Here is a 17,694-nt window from a genome sequence, read left to right as displayed (position 1 = left end):
AAAAGACTGTGAGAAGATAAAAGATACAGGTTTTGAAAATTACTATTAGAGGCCAGGCGTGGTGACTCACACCTGTAATCCCAGCACTTTGGGATAATTCTTTTCAATAGAGTACTGCCTCCACAAAGAACTGGCCGCGTGGTTCCCGTGTCTAGTGTTCCATCTATGAAATAGGGCAGTTCCTCCTACCTTTGCCACCCCAACAGGTTGTTCAAAGAACAAAGGAACTCAAAATGACCTAAGGTGCTCGATAGTCCTATGCACACGGAGGCACTGAGGGGTAACAGCTAATCCTGCTAGGACTCAACTCCTCTCAGGATGGAGGCATTTGAAGAATCTGCTTTTCTCTATTCAGTCAGAGGCACCCATTCTAGCCCCAATTATCACTGGAGCTGCAGCAAGCCTGTCAGTTTTCTCAGAAGTCCAATTTAAAACACTACAGGTTCAATGTCTGTGTAATCCGAGAAGGGACTCACGGTGGAGCTGCAAGGGTTACTGGAGTGCTGGAGAAAGCCCAGCCCCCGCTCACCTCCTCCAACCCCAGGGCTAACTCCAGCCTACCCTGGCCTCCCCTGCAGTCTCTAAAGCACACAGGAGAAGGAACCACAAGACTGAGCTGAACTCCAAGTACAAACTTTATTTCCATTACAAGGAAGTTAATAATAATTATAATAGTAAAATAAAAACAAGGGGAAGGGGCTCTGACACTTGGTTTTCAGAGCAAGCATGGGGCTGCGGCAGAGCCCAACATAGCCCCTGTGGGGACAGGGAGCCCTCAGCCCTCCCCATTAGAGAGCAATGAGGACAAAAGATCCATGCTCCCCCAGGAACAGAAGGCAGTGATGCCAAATGCCAAGGAAGCAGCTTAAAACACAGTCCCCAGGGCACTCACCTCCAGCTCAACACATCAAAAGCCTCGTTACTGACAGACGTTGCAAGTGGCCTGAGCACCTTACCAGAGTGCCTCACACACACCTGGGACCCAATCGAGTGTGGACAGAGGTGGTACAGGGAGAGGTTGCCCAAAAGCCCCCAAATTTAGGCCCCAACAGGGCAGAAAATCACTTTACTGGTTGGTACCAGGTTTCCAAAATCTTCCCCTCCTTCCACCGGGACCGCACAGCACCAAGGGGCAGTGGCGACACTAAGTCAAAAGGGAGCCCTGGCAGCCGAGGTTGCAGCTTGTATTTCACTGCTGCTGAAAGGTGGCAGCTAAGGCTGAAGCATTCCTCAACCACCACCCTGCTCCCTTCCCTCAAACCCAAACCCCCACAGTACAACCCCAAAAGACACAAAATGGCCATAACCTAGAAAAATCTAAAATCTGGAAAATCTCTCCCACCCAAAGAGCCAGAGAGGTGGGCCTGCACGGCGGCAAGTGCTGCTGTGCACAGAAGACAGGAACCGATGTAAAGTCTCTGGAGACACCATTACTCCTCCTCTTCCTCCTCTGCATCCCCAGCTCCTTGTTGCTTGGAGGGCTTTGCCTGGTAAACAACACAACACAAATGAAGCTTTATGTAAAAAGTGAAAGAGCAGTACTCCTCCCCTGGATCCCTGAAAATGTGCTGCTTCCATAGAAACCTCCTCAAAAGTCAAAGGAACAGTCTTTCAACCACAACCAGCCTGGTTCCAGCAACTTCTACAACTTCAGGAGCCACACCAGCCCCACCATGTCTGAGTCCCCCCTGAGCATCGTTGGGTTGGAGCCCAAGTTACCTTTGCAGTTCTGCTGCGGTAGTTGGCAGCTGCAGGGGTGACCCGGGAATTCCTGCCACCTTCACTCCTACCGCTGAAAGAAAACAATTGGAAACTAGCTCCTGAGGTGTCCCTGAGCAAAGGTCAACAAACTCAGAGGGAACAGGAAGCAGCCCTATGCTCACAGACAAACCCCAAAAAACCCATGGGCCACAAAATAATTTTTTTGGAGTCAGGTGACAATACAGGAAAAATCCATACTCCTCCTCTTACCATGCAAGGACCTCAGTCTTACCCCAGGCCCAGCAAGGGTAACCAGGCCTTTGCCCATGTTTGCTTCAGCTACTCCCAGGCCCCATTCCTGGGCTACTGATTCTTACCTAGCTCCGTATCTCCCTGCAGGCCCATGGGGGAAAGAGGGAACAATGTTTTCTGGGTAGAGACTTTGAGGAGGGCGAATCACTGAAACGTGCCCAGGGGCTATGGCCCCATTTTGACTGTTTTGATTCCGCCCCTGGATGTCCTGGCTGTCTGAGTTGTTAAGCTTCAGCACACGAGGAGGGCTGGGCTGGCACCCAGGTCTGGGGCCTGATGTTGATCTTGATAGCTGGTTGTAGGTGGCTGTCATATTGTTAAAGGGTCGGCTGGGAGGCAGACAGGAGGTGGGCCCATTAGCAGTTTCCTGCTTAATATCATCCAGGTAACCAGAAGACAGGTCTCCTGAGAAGAGAAAATGGTAACAGCTTTAGGAAAAAGCCTGCTCTGGCTATAGTGCCAGGTTTAGGGCAAGAACAAAAAGATTCCAGATAGAAGACAACTGCTCAGCCAGGTGTGGTGGCTCATGCCTATAAACCCAGCACTTTGGGAGGCCAAGGCAGGTGGGTCAGCTGAGGTCAGTAGTTCGAGACCAGCCTGGCCAACATGGTGAAATCCCATCTCTACTAAAAAAATAAAAATAAAAAATTAGCCAGGTGAGGTGGCAGATGGCTATAGCCTCAGCTACTCAGGAGGCTGACACCAGGAGAATCACTTAAACCCGGGAGGTGAAGGCTGCAGTGAGCCGAGATCATGCCACTGCACTCCAGCCTGGGCAAGACAGAGCAAGACTCTGTCTCAAAAAAAAAGACAACTGCTCACCCCAAAAGGCTGCTGGACCCCACATCTCCAGGGCAGAGTTGGCGATATTTTATCTATTCTGCATATATTATATGAGTCCTCAAAGACAGCCTCCTAACTATTCAACAACAGTGTGCAAGCAAACCTTGAAAAAAAATTTTTTTTTTTTGAGATGGAGTCTTGCTCTGTCGCCCAGCCTGGAGTGCAATGGCATGATCGTGGCTCACTGCAGCCTCTGCCTCCTGGATTCAAGTGATTCTCCTGCCTCACCTCCCAAGTAGCTGGGACTACAGGCACCCGCCACCACGCCTGGCTAATTTTTCTATTTTTAGTAGAGACGGGGTTTCATGATGTTGGCCAGGCTGGTCTTGAACTCCTGACCTTGTGATCCACCCACCTCAGCCTCCCAAAGTGCTGGAATTACAGGCGTGAGCCACTATGCCCAAAGGAAAAATAATTTCTAATTGGTTTTGTAGTGGTGAGGTTTCAAAAACAGTTTACTTGCCTAAACCTGAGGCTCTTAAGTAATAATAATAAGTTTGAGGCTGGGTATGACGGCTCACACCTGTAATCCCAACACTTTGGGAGGCCGAGCTGGGAGGAACACTTGAGCACAGGAGTTCAAGATCAGCCTGGACAATGTGGCGAAACCCCAACTCTACAAAAAACTAAAATAAAAATTAGCTGGGTGTGGTGGTGGGCACCTAGCCTACCTATAGTCCCAGCTACTCAGGAGGCTAAGGGTGGGAGAATAACTTGAGCTCAAGAAGTTGAGACTGCAGTGAGCTGTGATCACGCCACTGCACTCCAGCTTGGATGACTAAGAGACCCTGTCTTAAAAAAAAAAAAGAAAAATAATGTTTGAGGTCAGTCACAGTGGCCCACGCCTGTAACCCCAATGCTTTGGGAGTCCAAGGCAGAAGGACTGCTTGAGGCCAAGAGTTCAAAATCACCCTGGGCAACATAGCAAGACCCTATCTCTACAAAAACAAAAAACTAGGTGGGTGTAGTAGAGTGTGCCTTTAGTCCCAGCTACTTGGGAGGCTGAGGAGGGAGGATCACTTGAGCCCAGGAGTTTGAGGCTGTGGTAAGCTATGATTGTGTCACTGCACTCCAGCCTGGGTGACAGAGCAAGACTCTGTCTCTACAAAAAATTAAAAATAAATAACAATAGGTTTGAGTACCCTAAGTGTATTTCAACTTGAAATGGGGGTCCAGGGTAGCTACCATAAGGTCTGCAAATTATCTACAAATAGTCCACTAAGTGCACAGACAGGAAACCAGAAACTTACTACAAGCACTAACTACTACGTGTATCTCACAGATGTCCGCAAAGCCATTACCCTAAAAATCACACACTTGAGAGAGCTCAGTCTAATGTGGGATCACAACTACCTGCAGGAGTCTCCCATGAGACCCTAGTGTGTTTGGAAATTCGAATGCAGGTAATCCCCACATTAGAGCAGTGGATGAGAAGTGGTAAACAGGCCGGAGCCAGCAGTGGACCTGCGGCCTTGGCTCAGTCCTGGCTAATAAATACCCTGGTGTCTGACACGCCTCCTGGGCAGCTCTGGTGAGTTCTCTTGAGGCTGGGAATCCAGTCTAGGAATCCCCTCTGTCACATGGTTGGTTGCTGTGGCTGGGCGTTGGTCACACTGGTCCTAAACAAGAAAAAACAGAATTAGTACCTCTGAATTGAGTCATTCCCAGAAAAGAGCACGCGATGGGAGGAACAGCAGGGTATTCCTTATCTGGATGGGGACTTTGACAACCTCTGAAAGTTCTGGGAACTTTCAGAAACCACACATTTGGAATGGTGAATTCAATCCCATCGGCACCTGAGGCACTGACAGAAGCACTTTCTGATTTGTGCAGGGATGAGGGAAGGGCTGGTCTTGGAGCAAAAAAAAAAACATTTCTTTCTTTTTTTCTCTTTTTTTTTTTTTTTTTAAAGACTACTCGGCCGGGCGCGGTGGCTCAAGCCTGTAATCCCAGCACTTTGGGAGGCCGAGACGGGCGGATCATGAGGTCAGGAGATCGAGACCATCCTGGCTAACACGGTGAAACCCCGTCTCTACTAAAAAATACAAAAAACTAGCCGGGCGAGGTGGCGGGCGCCTGTAGTCCCAGCTACTCGGGAGGCTGAGGCAGGAGAATGGCGTAAACCCGGGAGGCGGAGCTTGCAGTGAGCTGAGATTGCGCCACTGCACTCCAGCCTGGGTGACAGAGCCAGACTCCGTCTCAAAAAAAAAAAAAAAAAAAGACTACTCAAGTGCAATAGTGAGAAGAGGGGAAGGAGTAGAACAAGGAGTTCGATCTGTGACTGTGAACAATCAACTGAGATAACTCACTACCTTCAGAGCAGCTGAAAAGCATTTCTATACTCTCACCAGAGTATTTATTTGTGTGGTTGCTTATTTCAGTCTGCCCTAGAGGATAAGCAGTCTCTTATCTACTGTTTGATCCCAAAGCAGGAGTCTTTTTTTTTCTTTCTTTTTTTTTTTGAGCCAGAGTCTCGCTCTGTCACCCAGGCTGGAGTGCAGTGGTCTGATCTCAGCTCACTACAACCTCCACCTCCCAAGTTCAAGTGATTCTCATGCCTCCGCCTCCCGAGTAGCTGGGATTACAGGCGCCCACCACCACATTCAGCTAATTTTTGTATTTTTAGTAGAGACGGGGTTTCACCATGTTAGCCAGGCTGGTCTCAAACTTTTGACCTCTAGTGATCTGCCCGCCTCAGCCTCCCAAAGTGCTGGGATTACAGGCATAAGCCACTGCGCCTGGCCTCTGAAAAGCAGGAGTCTTTATTATAGAAATGAAATGTACAATGTTCTAGTAACAGCTGCATGGCATCAACTACAGAAGTGGTACCTACAGTGTTGACTCCCACTCCCCGTAACATATACTATTGAGCAGAAAACATATTTTCCACTAACAGATTGGAATCCTATACTGTAAATGCTGAAAAATGACTTCATATTGTCTAGTCCAACTCCCTCACTTACAGATGGCCCCAGTGAGGGGCATCCATAGGACAAAACCAGAAGTAGACCCTCAGGTGTCCTACAGTGCAAGTCTCAAATGCCACCACAATGGGAAAAACCCATCTGGTGAAAAGCAGGGAGCCTCTCATCTAAACCTTCTGACAAGGCTTCCTTCCACACCTGCTCAAATAGAGTCCTGGCTCTTTGGCCCTCAGCTAGTAACAAGATGGCTTCAGTTGCCTGAAGGGAGGGAAAGTCTAAAAGCCTGCGTATTGGTTACTACAGACAGCTTACAAAGATGACACGGCCAGAAGCCAAGTGTGTGCATTCCTTGTCAGGATGGAATGCAACTTAAAGGCTAAGGAAGTGTTTGCAGCTCTGGAAGCCTCAGGTCCACGCACAGAGCCACATGGACAGGGACTCCAGGGACCCTTACCTGGTGATGGAACAGCACCTCCTCTTCCAGCTGTACCCCACAGAATTCACAGGGGATGATGATGCTCTCCTCCACAAGGCGTGAACTGCTCAGGCCCATCAAAGAGTCTAACTGCTTACTTGCAGCCTGTTGCAAGAAGTTCTGGAAGATGACATCATGTTCCTCCACCCCTCTAGGGGAAGAGCTGCCAGTATTGAGTGAAGGTAAGGCACGTGAAGGGTTACAGCTTGTCTGTCATTCAAAAAATATATGTTAAAAACAAAAATCAGAGGTTAAAAAACTACATTCCTAAGATATTTTCTAGAAGTCAAATAATTTTTTTTTTTTTTTTTTTTTTTGAGACGGAGTCTCGCTCTGCCGCCCAGGCTGGAGTGCAGTGGCCGGATCTCAGCTCACTGCAAGCTCCGCCTCCCGGGTTCACGCCATTCTCCTGCCTCAGCCTCCCGAGTAGCTGGGACTACAGGCGCCCGCCACCGCGCCCGGCTAGTTTTTTGTATTTTTTAGTAGAGACGGGGTTTCACCGTGTTAGCCAGGATGGTCTCGATCTCCTGACCTCGTGATCCGCCCGTCTCGGCCTCCCAAAGTGCTGGGATTACAGGCTTGAGCCACCGCGCCCGGCCAGAAGTCAAATAATTTTAACAATGCTTGGCTGGGCACAGTGGCTCATGCCTGTAATCCCAGCACTTTGGGAGGCCGAGGCAGGCAGATCACGAGGTCAGGAGATCAAGACCAGCCTGGCCAAGATGGTGAAACCCCGTCTCTACTGAAAATACAAAAATTAGCCGGGCATGGTGGCACTTGCCTATAATCCCAGCTACTCGGGAGGCTGAGGCAGAGAACTGCTTGAACCTGGGAGGCGGAGGCTGCAGTGAGCCGAGATCACGCCACTGCACTCCAGCCTGGGTGACAGAGTGAGACTCCATCTCAAAACAAAACAAAACAAAACAAAACAAAACAAAACAAACAATGCTTAATATTGGAAAGAGGAACTAAAAGGGGGACTATACATAGAACACTCATTTTACTTTTAAATATTTTTGTGGGTTTTTTAAAAGTGTGTTCATGTGTTTATTCTTTTTAAATTAATTTGAAATGATTCAAGGTTCTTCCCCTCACACCCATACAGTAAAAGAGAGGCACAAATATTCTCTATTATCTTTGCTAATGGATTTTCTACAGTACTCCTAAAACAAAAACTACATGTATTCAAATAGTATATTATTTCATATATGAGGGAAAGTATGTTCCACTATACAGAGCACAGGCACTACTTAGTAGTTGTGGAAATGCCAGACTAAGCCAAACCAAATGAGCGTATTGAGGGAATAAGAAGTCCCTCCAGGCCAGGCGCAGTGGCTCACTCCTGTAATCTCAGCACTTTGGGAGGCCAAGGTGGGCAGGTCACGAGGTCAGGAGTTTGAGACCAGCCTAGCCAACATGGTGAAACCCTGTCTCTATGAAAAATACAAAATTAGCCAGGCATGGTGGTCCGCGCCTGTAGCCCAGCTACCCGGGAGGCTAAGGCAGAAGAATAGCTGGAACCCAGAAGGCAGAGGTTGCAGTGAGCCCAGATCATGTCACTGCGTTCTAGCCTAGGTGACAGAGTGAGACTCCATCTCAAAAAATAAAAATAAAAAATAAAAAAACAGCCCAAAATCTCCTTAAGCTGATAAGCAACTTCAGCAAAGTCTCAGGATACAAAATTAATGTGCAAAAATCACAAGCATTCTTATACACCAGTAACAGACAAACAGAGAGCCAAATCAGGAATGAACTTCCATTCACAATTGCTTCAAAGAGAATCAAATACCTAGGAATCCAACTTACAAGGGATGTAAAGGACCTCTTCAAGGAGAACTACAAACCACTGCTCAGTGAAATAAAAGAGGACACAAACAAATGGAAGAACATACCATGCTCATGGATAGGAAGAATCAATATCGTGAAAATGGCCATACTGCCCAAGGTAATTTATAGATTCAATGCCATCCCCATCAAGCTACCAATGAGTTTCTTCACAGAATTGGAAAAAACTGCTTTAAAGTTCATATGGAACCAAAAAAGAGCCCGCATCTCCAAGACAATCCTAAGTCAAAAGAACAAAGCTGGAGGCATCACGCTACCTGACTTCAAACTATACTACAAGGCTACAGTAACCAAAACAGCATGGTACTGGTACCAAAACAGAGATATAGACCAATGGAACAGAACAGAGTCCTCAGAAATAATACCACACATCCACAGCCATCTGATCTTTGACAAACCTGACAAAAACAAGAAATGGGGAAAGGATTCCCTATTTAATAAATGGTGCTGGGAAAATTGGCTAGCCATAAGTAGAAAGCTGAAACTGGATCCTTTCCTTACTCCTTATACGAAAATTAATTCAAGATGGATTAGAGACTTAAATGTTAGACCTAATACCATAAAAATCCTAGAGGAAAACCTAGGTAGTACCATTCAGGACATAGGCATGGGCAAAGACTTCATGTCTAAAACACCAAAAGCAACGGCAGCAAAAGCCAAAATTGACAAATGGGATCTCATTAAACTAAAGAGCTTCTGCACAGCAAAAGAAACTACCATCAGAGTGAACAGGCAACCTACAGAATGGGAGAAAATTTTTGCAATCTACTCATCTGACAAAGGGCTAATATCCAGAACCTACAAAGAACTCAAACAAATTTACAAGAAAAAAACAAACAACCCCATCAAAAAGTGGGCAAAGGATATGAACAGACATTTCTCAAAAGAAGACATTCATACAGCCAACAGACACATGAAAAAATGCTCATCATCACTGGCCATCAGAGAAATGCAAATCAAAACCACAATGAGATACCATCTCACACCAGTTAGAATGGCAATCATTAAAAAGTCAGGAAACAACAGGTGCTGGAGAGGATGTGGAGAAATAGGAACACTTTTACACTGTTGGTGGGATTGTAAACTAGTTCAACCATTATGGAAAACAGTATGGCGATTCCTCAAGGATCTAGAACTAGATGTACCATATGACCCAGCCATCCCATTACTGGGTATATACCCAAAGGATTATAAATTATGCTGCTATAAAGACACATGCACACGTATGTTTATTGCAGCACTATTCACAATAGCAAAGACTTGGAATCAACCCAAATGTCCATCAGTGACAGATTGGATTAAGAAAATGTGGCACATATACACCATGGAATACTATGCAGCCATAAAAAAGGATGAGTTTGAGTCCTTTGTAGGGACATGGATGCAGCTGGAATCCATCATTCTTAGCAAACTATCACAAGAACAGAAAACCAAACACCGCATGTTCTCACTCATAGGTGGGAAGTGAACAATGAGATCACTCGGACTCAGGAAGGGGAACATCACACACCGGGGCCTATCATGGGGAGGGGGGAGGGGGGAGGGATTGCATTGGGAGTTACACCTGATGTAAATGACGAGTTGATGGGTGCAGCACAGCAACATGGCACAAGTATACATATGTAACAAACCTGCACGTTATGCACATGTACCCTACAACTTAAAGTATAATAATAATAAATAAATTTAAAAAAAAAAAAAAAACACAGAAGTTCCCTCCATCAGGTAATCCTCAAACACATAAAGCTATTTGCTCATCATTCCTAAATGGCTCGAGAATAGTCAGTCATTCAAATAACTGACACCTTTTCGGATACCAAGTATTTAGAGATTCTGAAACCGGGAAAACTCAGAACCTGCCCTCAGGGAACTCAGCCTAGTGACGCAGACCAACAGGAGATCAGAAGACCACATCATAAAGTGATAAACTATAAGAGAGGTGGGCACGGACTTTCAGAAGCACACAGGTGTGGTTCCTGACCTAGCCTTCATAGTACCTCTCAGGATGGCTTCCATAAAGTCACATCTGAACCAACTCTACAAGTAAGGGGGCTCTGTTGTTGGATGTGTTAAGGAGACAGTGGCAGAAGGCCAGACACCTTTCAGGTAGATAAAGGAATGTGTAGAAAACACCCTTGACCTTTCTAGAAAAATGTAAGGACTTCAATACAGCTCCAATAAATCAAAATGTGGCATGAGATGAGACCAGATCACAAGACGGGTAGTGGAGATATATGTGCACCAGTCACTACCACATGAAAGGACGGCTAGCATGAGATTTCTAGGTCTGCTGAAATGAGCATCATTCCCCGCCCCCTTTGTTTTATTGGTAGAGCTGGGGTCTCACTATGTTGCCCAGGCTGGCCTCAAACTCATGGGCTCAAGCAATCCTCCCACCTCAGCCTCCTGAGTAGCTGGGACTACAGGCACAAACTACTGCCATCACTTTTTCTAAGAAGGAACAAGGCTAAGTTTTCATATCTGTATGCCAGTCACACCATGGAAAAGAACATTTGCTATTCCTACCACGGGCATTGTATTAAAATGATTTGTTCAAGGCCTCATGTGGCCTGTAATGCCAACTACGGCCTGCATACATTCCAACTAAAAGTCCTCAAGTAATTCATAACACACCTGATGGTCAATCAGCAGTTCCTCTGGGTAGAGCTCCTCACAAAATTCACAAGGCAACATGGTCTCGTCAGCTGCACCTAGGTATTAGGCCACATAATGAGACTCAGGATGAACAAAAACAAATTTGAATTTAACCTTTTATCCTCTTTATGGGGTCTTATATAGAAGTTTAGCTTTCTTTAATGTTTCTTATAGACAGCAATTTGTGGGGCTGTATATTCTCAGAGGGAACCCATCTAAGAGATAAACTCTAGGCAAAAACTTCCATTATGAAACAAGAAATGTACTTGACCCCAATTTCCTGAGTAGCAGTATAGTAGTAGTTTACCTGCTACTCACTACTCTAAGGAAGCGATTTAAATCGTAGGCAATAATCTTAAGTGTTTTCCACACACTATTTCAATCCTCAGAATAAACTTACGAAGCAGATCCTACATTATCCTTATTTTACAGATAAAGAAATTGAGCAAACTGGCAAATAATATCATGAATACTCCTCCCAGTACCGAAACACCCAAAAAATCCTGACTAAAAGTAAATGAAGTGAACAAATCGATACATTTTAAAACCAAGATTCCCAGACACAACACCCTCAGTAAGACTGCTAAACAAATGGGAGGGTGAACAATGGGGGGATGCAGGGAAATTAACCCTTCAACCCAACTAGATTTTAGTTCTGGGTAGAAGACAGAAAAGTCTCTACCAAGTAGAGTAACTAGAGCTTGGCCCCTTATATAGGTTTGGGGTCACAGTCTGTGCTTATGATTTTTATGTTTCTATTTTTACATAAATTCACATTTGTGATTTTTTTTTTTGAGGCAGGGTCTCACTCTGTTGCCTAGATTGGAGTGCAGTGGTGCAATCTTGGCTCACTGCAGCCTCGATCTCCCAGGCTCAAGAGATCCTGCCACTCAGCCTCCCCAGTAGCTGAGACTACAGGTGTGTGCCACCATGCCTAGCTAGTTTTTATTTTGTGTAGAAATGAGGTCTGAACTCCCTGGCTCAAATGATCCTCTCGCCTCAGCCTCCCAAAGTGTTGGGATTATAGGAATGAGATATGATGCTTTCTAAAAGTCCAAGCCGGCCAGGCATGGTAGCTCATGCCTATAATCCCAGCACTTTGGGAGGCCAAGGTGGGTGGATTACCTGAGGTCAGGAGTTCCAGACCAACCTGAGCAACATGGTGAAACCCCATCTCTACTAAAAACACAAAAATTAGCAGGGCATGGTGGTGCAAGCCTGTAATCCCAGCTACCCTGGAAGCTGAGGCAGGAGAAATCACTTGAACCCCAGAGGCGGAGGTTGCAATGAGCCAAGATCACACCACTGCACTCCAGCCTGGGCAACAGAGGGAGACTGTCACAAAGAAAAAAAAAAAGTCCAGGCCAAAAGCTTAATTTAAAGTTACCCCTAATGGTAGTATCTCTATGTGCCTACCAGAAGCACATATAAATTCTCAGAGGAATATGCCAGAAAACTTGGTGTTCACACAAACACCCACACACACATGCACACACGCGCACACACACACACACACAGAGCAAGCCTCCATGAACGGGAGACAGCAGAAACAACATAGCAAAGAAACAGTTTGTGCTATTTTTGGACACAAAAGAAAATAAATATATTTAACATGTTTAAAGACATGTTAAAGAGGGAACTATGCTGGGTGCAGTGGCTAACGCCTGTGATCCCAGTCCTTTGGGAGGCCAATGGGTGGCACAGATTGCTTGAGCTCAGGAGTTCGAGACTAGCCTGGGCAACACAGTAAGGAACCATCTCCACTAAAAATACAAAAACATAGGTAGTGGTGCATCCCTGTGGTCCCAGCTACATAGGAGACTGAAGTGGGACGATCACTTGAGGCCTGGGGGCGGAGGCTGCAGTGAGCTGAGATCACACTACTGTACTCCAGCCTCACTGACACAGCGAGATTCTGTCTCAAAAACAAAAGACAAAAACAAAACAAAAAAAAACCAAAGAGGGAACTGTAATATGACTATGGAACAAAAGATTATTTTAAAAATAAAAAAAGATTATTTTTAAAAATTAGGAGGTACAATGAGGAAAAGGATCAAACAGAACTCAAAATTAAATATATAATCACTAAAGTGAAAATCTTAATGGACACTTTATACAACAGATTAGAAATAACTAAGGAGAAAAATCAGTGAACTAGAAGACAGATAAGAAATTACCCAGAATATCTGGGCGCAGTGGCTCACACCTATAATCCCAGAACTTTGGGAGGCTGAGGCGGGTGGATCACCTGAGGTCAAGAGTCTGGCCAACATGGTGAAACCCCGTCTCTACTAAAAATACAAAAAAACTAGCCGGGCGTGGCTGGGCGCGGTGGCTCACACCTGTAATCCCAGCACTTTGGGAGGCCGAGGTGGGCAGATCACGCAGTCAGGAGATTGAGACCATCCTGGCTAACATGGTGAAACCCCATCTCTACTAAAAATACAAAAAATAAGATGGGGCCGGGTGCGGTGGCTCAAGCCTGTAATCCCAGCACTTTGGGAGGCCGAGACGGGCGGATCACGAGGTCAGGAGATCGAGACCATCCTGGCTAACACGGTGAAACCCCGTCTCTACTAAAAAATACAAAAAACTAGCCGGGCGAGGTGGCGGGCGCCTGTAGTCCCAGCTACTCGGGAGGCTGAGGCAGGAGAATGGCGTAAACCCGGGAGGCGGAGCTTGCAGTGAGCCAAGATCGCGCCACTGCTCTCCAGCCTGGGTGACAGAGCCAGACTCCGTCTCAAAAAAAAAAAAAAAAAAAATAAGATGGGCGTGGTGATGGGCACCTGTAGTCCCAGCTACTCAGGAGGCTGAGGCAGGAGAATGGCGTGAACCCAGGAGGTGGAGCTTGCAGTGAGCCGAGATCGCGCCACTGCACTCCAGCCTGGGTGACAGAGCGAGACTCCGTCTTAAAAAAAAAAAAAAAAAAAATTAGCCGGGCATGATGGCACATGCCTGTAATCCAAGCTACTCGGGAAGTTGAAGCAGGAGTATCACTTGAGCCCGGGAGGCAGAGGTTGCAGTAAGCCGAGATTGCGCCATTGCACTCCAGCCTGGGCAAAAGCGAAACTCCATCTCCAAAAAAAAAAAAAAAAGTTCAGAATAGTATAGCAAATACCCATATACTTCTCATCTATATTCACAAAGTTTAATATTTCCTCACATTACTTTTATGTATTTATTCCCCTGAACTATTTGAGGATAAGTCTGAACATGTAACGTTTTATTCCTAAATACTTCATCATGTGTCTTTGAAGAACAAGGTCACTGCTTTCTCCTATGTAAACAATACGATGTCACTCTCAGCAACTTTAATGTAAGTTCTCTACTTGTACAATAATGTCCTTAAGAGCTTTTTTTTTTTTTTTTGAGACAAGGTCTCACTCTGTCACCGGGCTGGAGCAGTGGCACAATCTCAGCTCACTGCAACCTCTGCCTCCTGGGTTCAAGCGCTCGCCTGTAATCCCAGCTACTCGGGAGGCTGAGGCACGAGAATCACTTGAACCCAGGAGGCAGAGGGGGCAGTGAGCTGAGATCATGCCACTGCACTCCAGCCTGGGAGACAGGGCGAGACTGTTCCCCCCCCAAAAAAAAACGAAACGAAAAATAAGGCAAATTCTATCTCATTAAAATCTTTCAATTGTATAAGAATTGTATAACCTGACTTACAAAAACTGTAGAGAAAGAGGCTAGTACAGAATAAGCAAGCCTACCCTTTATGTCACTCAGAGAACTGGGACCGCCATGAGACTGGTCTGCCTCACATACGGCCCTCCAAAAGTCCTGCTCTGCCACACTGGAGGCTTGGCCTTCATTTTGCAGACTTAGGGCCAACATGAAGTCCAAGTTTGCACTGTCTTCACCACCCTCTTTGGGGGGCTGTTGGCCTCTATTCCGTTCCTGCCTCTCTTGTTCTTCAACTGAAAAATAAAAAAACCAAAAACCAGCATTCAGGATACATTAGAAATGTTACCACCCTCAACTCAAGTCCATGCCTAGCAAATAGTCAAGGTTTACAGGCATCTGGGTAGGAACAAAAATGACCATGCTCAACCAGCTCTCTTCACCCTCTGGGTCTCCTAGCTCTGAACATTAAAGTCTGCCATATGAAAAGGCTCCATTATTATTCTAATTGTATTATTAAGCAATATTACTAAGCCATAATTATGAGACAGGCACTGCGCTAAACATTTTATACTTATTTTCTGAATTATAGTAGAATGGTTTAAAGCACGAGGTCAGATTACCTGAGTTCAAATCTTAGTTCTACCTTCAATTTTACCTACCTTCAAATAATGAGACAATTAAATGAGTTAATACATATAAAGTACTTTGCAAATGCCTACAGGAAGTAAGATACAGGTTGAGCATACCAATCCAAAAATCCAAAATTTGAAACTTTTTGGGCATCAATATGACTCTCAAAGAAAACGCTCACTGGAACATTTTGGATTTCAGATTTCTCAGATTTGAGATATGCATCCAGTATATATAATGCAAATACTTCAAAAGTCAAAACACTTCTAGCCCCAAGTATTTTGGATAAGGGATACTCAATCTGTATAAGTGCTGGCTATTTACAAGACTGTCATCATCCTCACCATTATGAACCCTAACTATAATCCAATAGAGGCTATTTCCATTTTATAGGAAAGTGAGGTATTCCCAGTGTTACTCAGCTACAGTCAAGTTTCTATAATCAAGATCTATCTGGCCCCAAAGCCCTGTTCCCATTTGCCTTGGGATTTTGATGCCATTCTAGTTCCCTAATCCCAAGCACAACTCACACAGATTATTCTGAATTGAAACCTGGGCTGTAATGTTCCTTTGGTTGGTAGTTCTATCGTGGAAAACATCTGATTCAAAGGCTCTCAAGGGCCTTTGTGGCAGCCTCATGGGTGGGTCCAGAGCCTCAATTTGTCTGAGGAGTTGGGATGCAATCCAGATTCCATCCTGACCCCAAGATTCATCATATGCATTAGGAGGTATGGCAACCTCATTTCTCTTTTCCTCCCCCTCTCTCCCACAAACTTCAGGGTGAGTCTTCAGATCTTTCACAAGGACATTGCGACCACAGTTGCCACATAGTTCCGTCCGGGCACCACAATAATCTTCATGTTCCTTCAGTTTGAGAATGGAAAGTTCTAAATCACAGTGCTGGCAGACAGCAAGCCGCAAAGGGCACTCAGTCTCCTACAAACCAGAGGAATGAGGTAGTTAATATGCATATCTTGGAGACGTGTGTTTTAGTATAGGGCAAGGAAAGCCAAGAGTATCTACTGCAATCTTCTCTTCCAACCCTAGATTATCCTGCCATTTTTTTTATGTATTTAAGAGTCACAGCTTCCCCTTTCGTTCCTGCCACAATGTTCTATAAAGGAAAATAAAATATTAGAGGGAGTCCACTACTCAGCCATCCTGACTATCATATCGTTTTGTGCACACATTACTAAGTAATCTAAAACCAGCCAGAGAAGCCCAGGAGCAAATAACAAGAATCATAGCAATTCAGATGTTTGTCAAAGCTCCAATGTCCCTGTCCCCTACCAACTACTCCAATTCAGTCTTAACTACCTAATAATGAGGAAAAGAACCTGCATTTTAGAAAGACACAGGTTTCTCTAACCTTCATATTTGTATTCAGCACAGGTTTTATTTTTTATTTATTATTATTATTTTTTGAGACAGAGTATCGCTGTCGCCCAATGACACAGTGGTGTGCATGGTGCAATTTCGGCTCACTGTAACCTCCACCTCTCGGGTTCAAGCAATTCTTGTGCCTCAGCTTCCTGAGTTGCTTGGGACCACAGGTGTGTGCCACCACACCCAGCTACATTTTTAGCACAGAAGGGGTTTCACCACATTAGCCAAGTTGGTCTCAAACTCCCAGCCTCAAGTGGTGTAAGCCACTACTCCTGGCAAATACATGTTATTTATCCAATAAAAGAGCTTTGGGGGCCAGGCACAGTGACCCACACCTGTAATCCCAGCACTCTGGGAGGCTAAGGCAGGCAGATCACCTGAGGTCAGGAGTTTGAGACCAGCCTGACCAACATGGTGAAACCCTACTCTACTAAAAATACAAAAATTAGCAAGGTGTGGTGGCATTCACCTATAGGTCCAGCTACTTGGGAGGCTGAGGTAGGAGAATTGCTTGAATCCAGGAGGCAGAGGTTGCAGTAAGCTGGGATCACACCACTGCAGTCCAGCCTAGGTGACAGAGTGGGGACGAAAAAAAAAAAAAAAAAAAAGCTTTTGAAAAAAAACTTCTGAATTGGCATTACATCTACATAGTATCAAATTTTATTTTTTAATTTTAATTTTTCTTTTATTTTTTGAGACAGGATCTCAGTGTCACCCAGGCTGGAGTGCAATGGTGCGATCATGGCTTACTGCAAGCCTTGACCTCCTGGGCTCAAGTGATCCTCCCACCTCGGCCTCCCAAGTAGCTGGGAACCACAGGCACGTGCCATCATGCCTAGCTAGGTTTTTTGTTTTATTTTTATTTTGTAGAGACAAGGGTCTCCTTATGTTGCCCAGATTGATCTCAAACTCTTAGGCTCAAGCAGTCCTCCTGCCCTGGCCTCCCAAAGTGCTGGGATTACAGGCGTGAGCCACTGTGCCCAGCTGGTATACAATTTTAAAGCCCAAAAAGGATATATGTAAAAATCTTGTCTCTTCTTCCTTGTTCCTCAGCTACCTAAGGCCTTTTTATCAATTTATTGTGTTTCCTGCAAGAGATAGTTCATGCATATATAAACAGTGCTGAAAATGTTGGAGTAGCATTTAGAATAGAACTTCAATTTTTTTTTTTTTGAGATGGCGTTTCGCTCCTGTTGCCTAGGCTGGAGTACAATGGCATGATTTCGACTCACTGCAACCTCCGCCTCCTGGGTTCAAGCAATTCTCCTGCCTCAGCCTCCCAAGTAGCTGGGATTA

The 17,694-nt window shown here is 45.3% G+C and overlaps 1 protein-coding gene across 3 annotated transcripts in view; it reads right to left on the bottom strand.

Annotated features, from left to right (window-relative positions):
• Window positions 1-617: 617 nt before the first annotated feature.
• TRAFD1 (TRAF-type zinc finger domain containing 1) overlaps window positions 618-17,694 on the bottom strand; it is a 31,327-nt gene continuing 14,250 nt past the window's right edge. For all 3 annotated transcript variants that reach the window (XM_050749753.1, XM_050749754.1, XM_050749752.1), the window contains exons 5-12: window positions 15,543-15,948; window positions 14,469-14,675; window positions 10,735-10,811; window positions 6,235-6,465; window positions 4,355-4,475; window positions 2,079-2,418; window positions 1,720-1,792; window positions 618-1,487 (exon numbers count right to left, since the gene is read on the bottom strand). In XM_050749753.1, the coding sequence (XP_050605710.1) occupies window positions 1,431-1,487; window positions 1,720-1,792; window positions 2,079-2,418; window positions 4,355-4,475; window positions 6,235-6,465; window positions 10,735-10,811; window positions 14,469-14,675; window positions 15,543-15,948 (1,512 nt within the window). In that variant the 3' untranslated portion in view covers window positions 618-1,430. The remainder of the gene's footprint in view (window positions 1,488-1,719; window positions 1,793-2,078; window positions 2,419-4,354; window positions 4,476-6,234; window positions 6,466-10,734; window positions 10,812-14,468; window positions 14,676-15,542; window positions 15,949-17,694) is intronic.

This window comes from Macaca thibetana, chromosome 11 (assembly GCF_024542745.1).
Source record: "Macaca thibetana thibetana isolate TM-01 chromosome 11, ASM2454274v1, whole genome shotgun sequence".
In the NCBI taxonomy this organism is placed as follows: domain Eukaryota; kingdom Metazoa; phylum Chordata; class Mammalia; order Primates; family Cercopithecidae; genus Macaca; species Macaca thibetana.
This window is presented reverse-complemented; position numbering and strand designations above follow the sequence as displayed.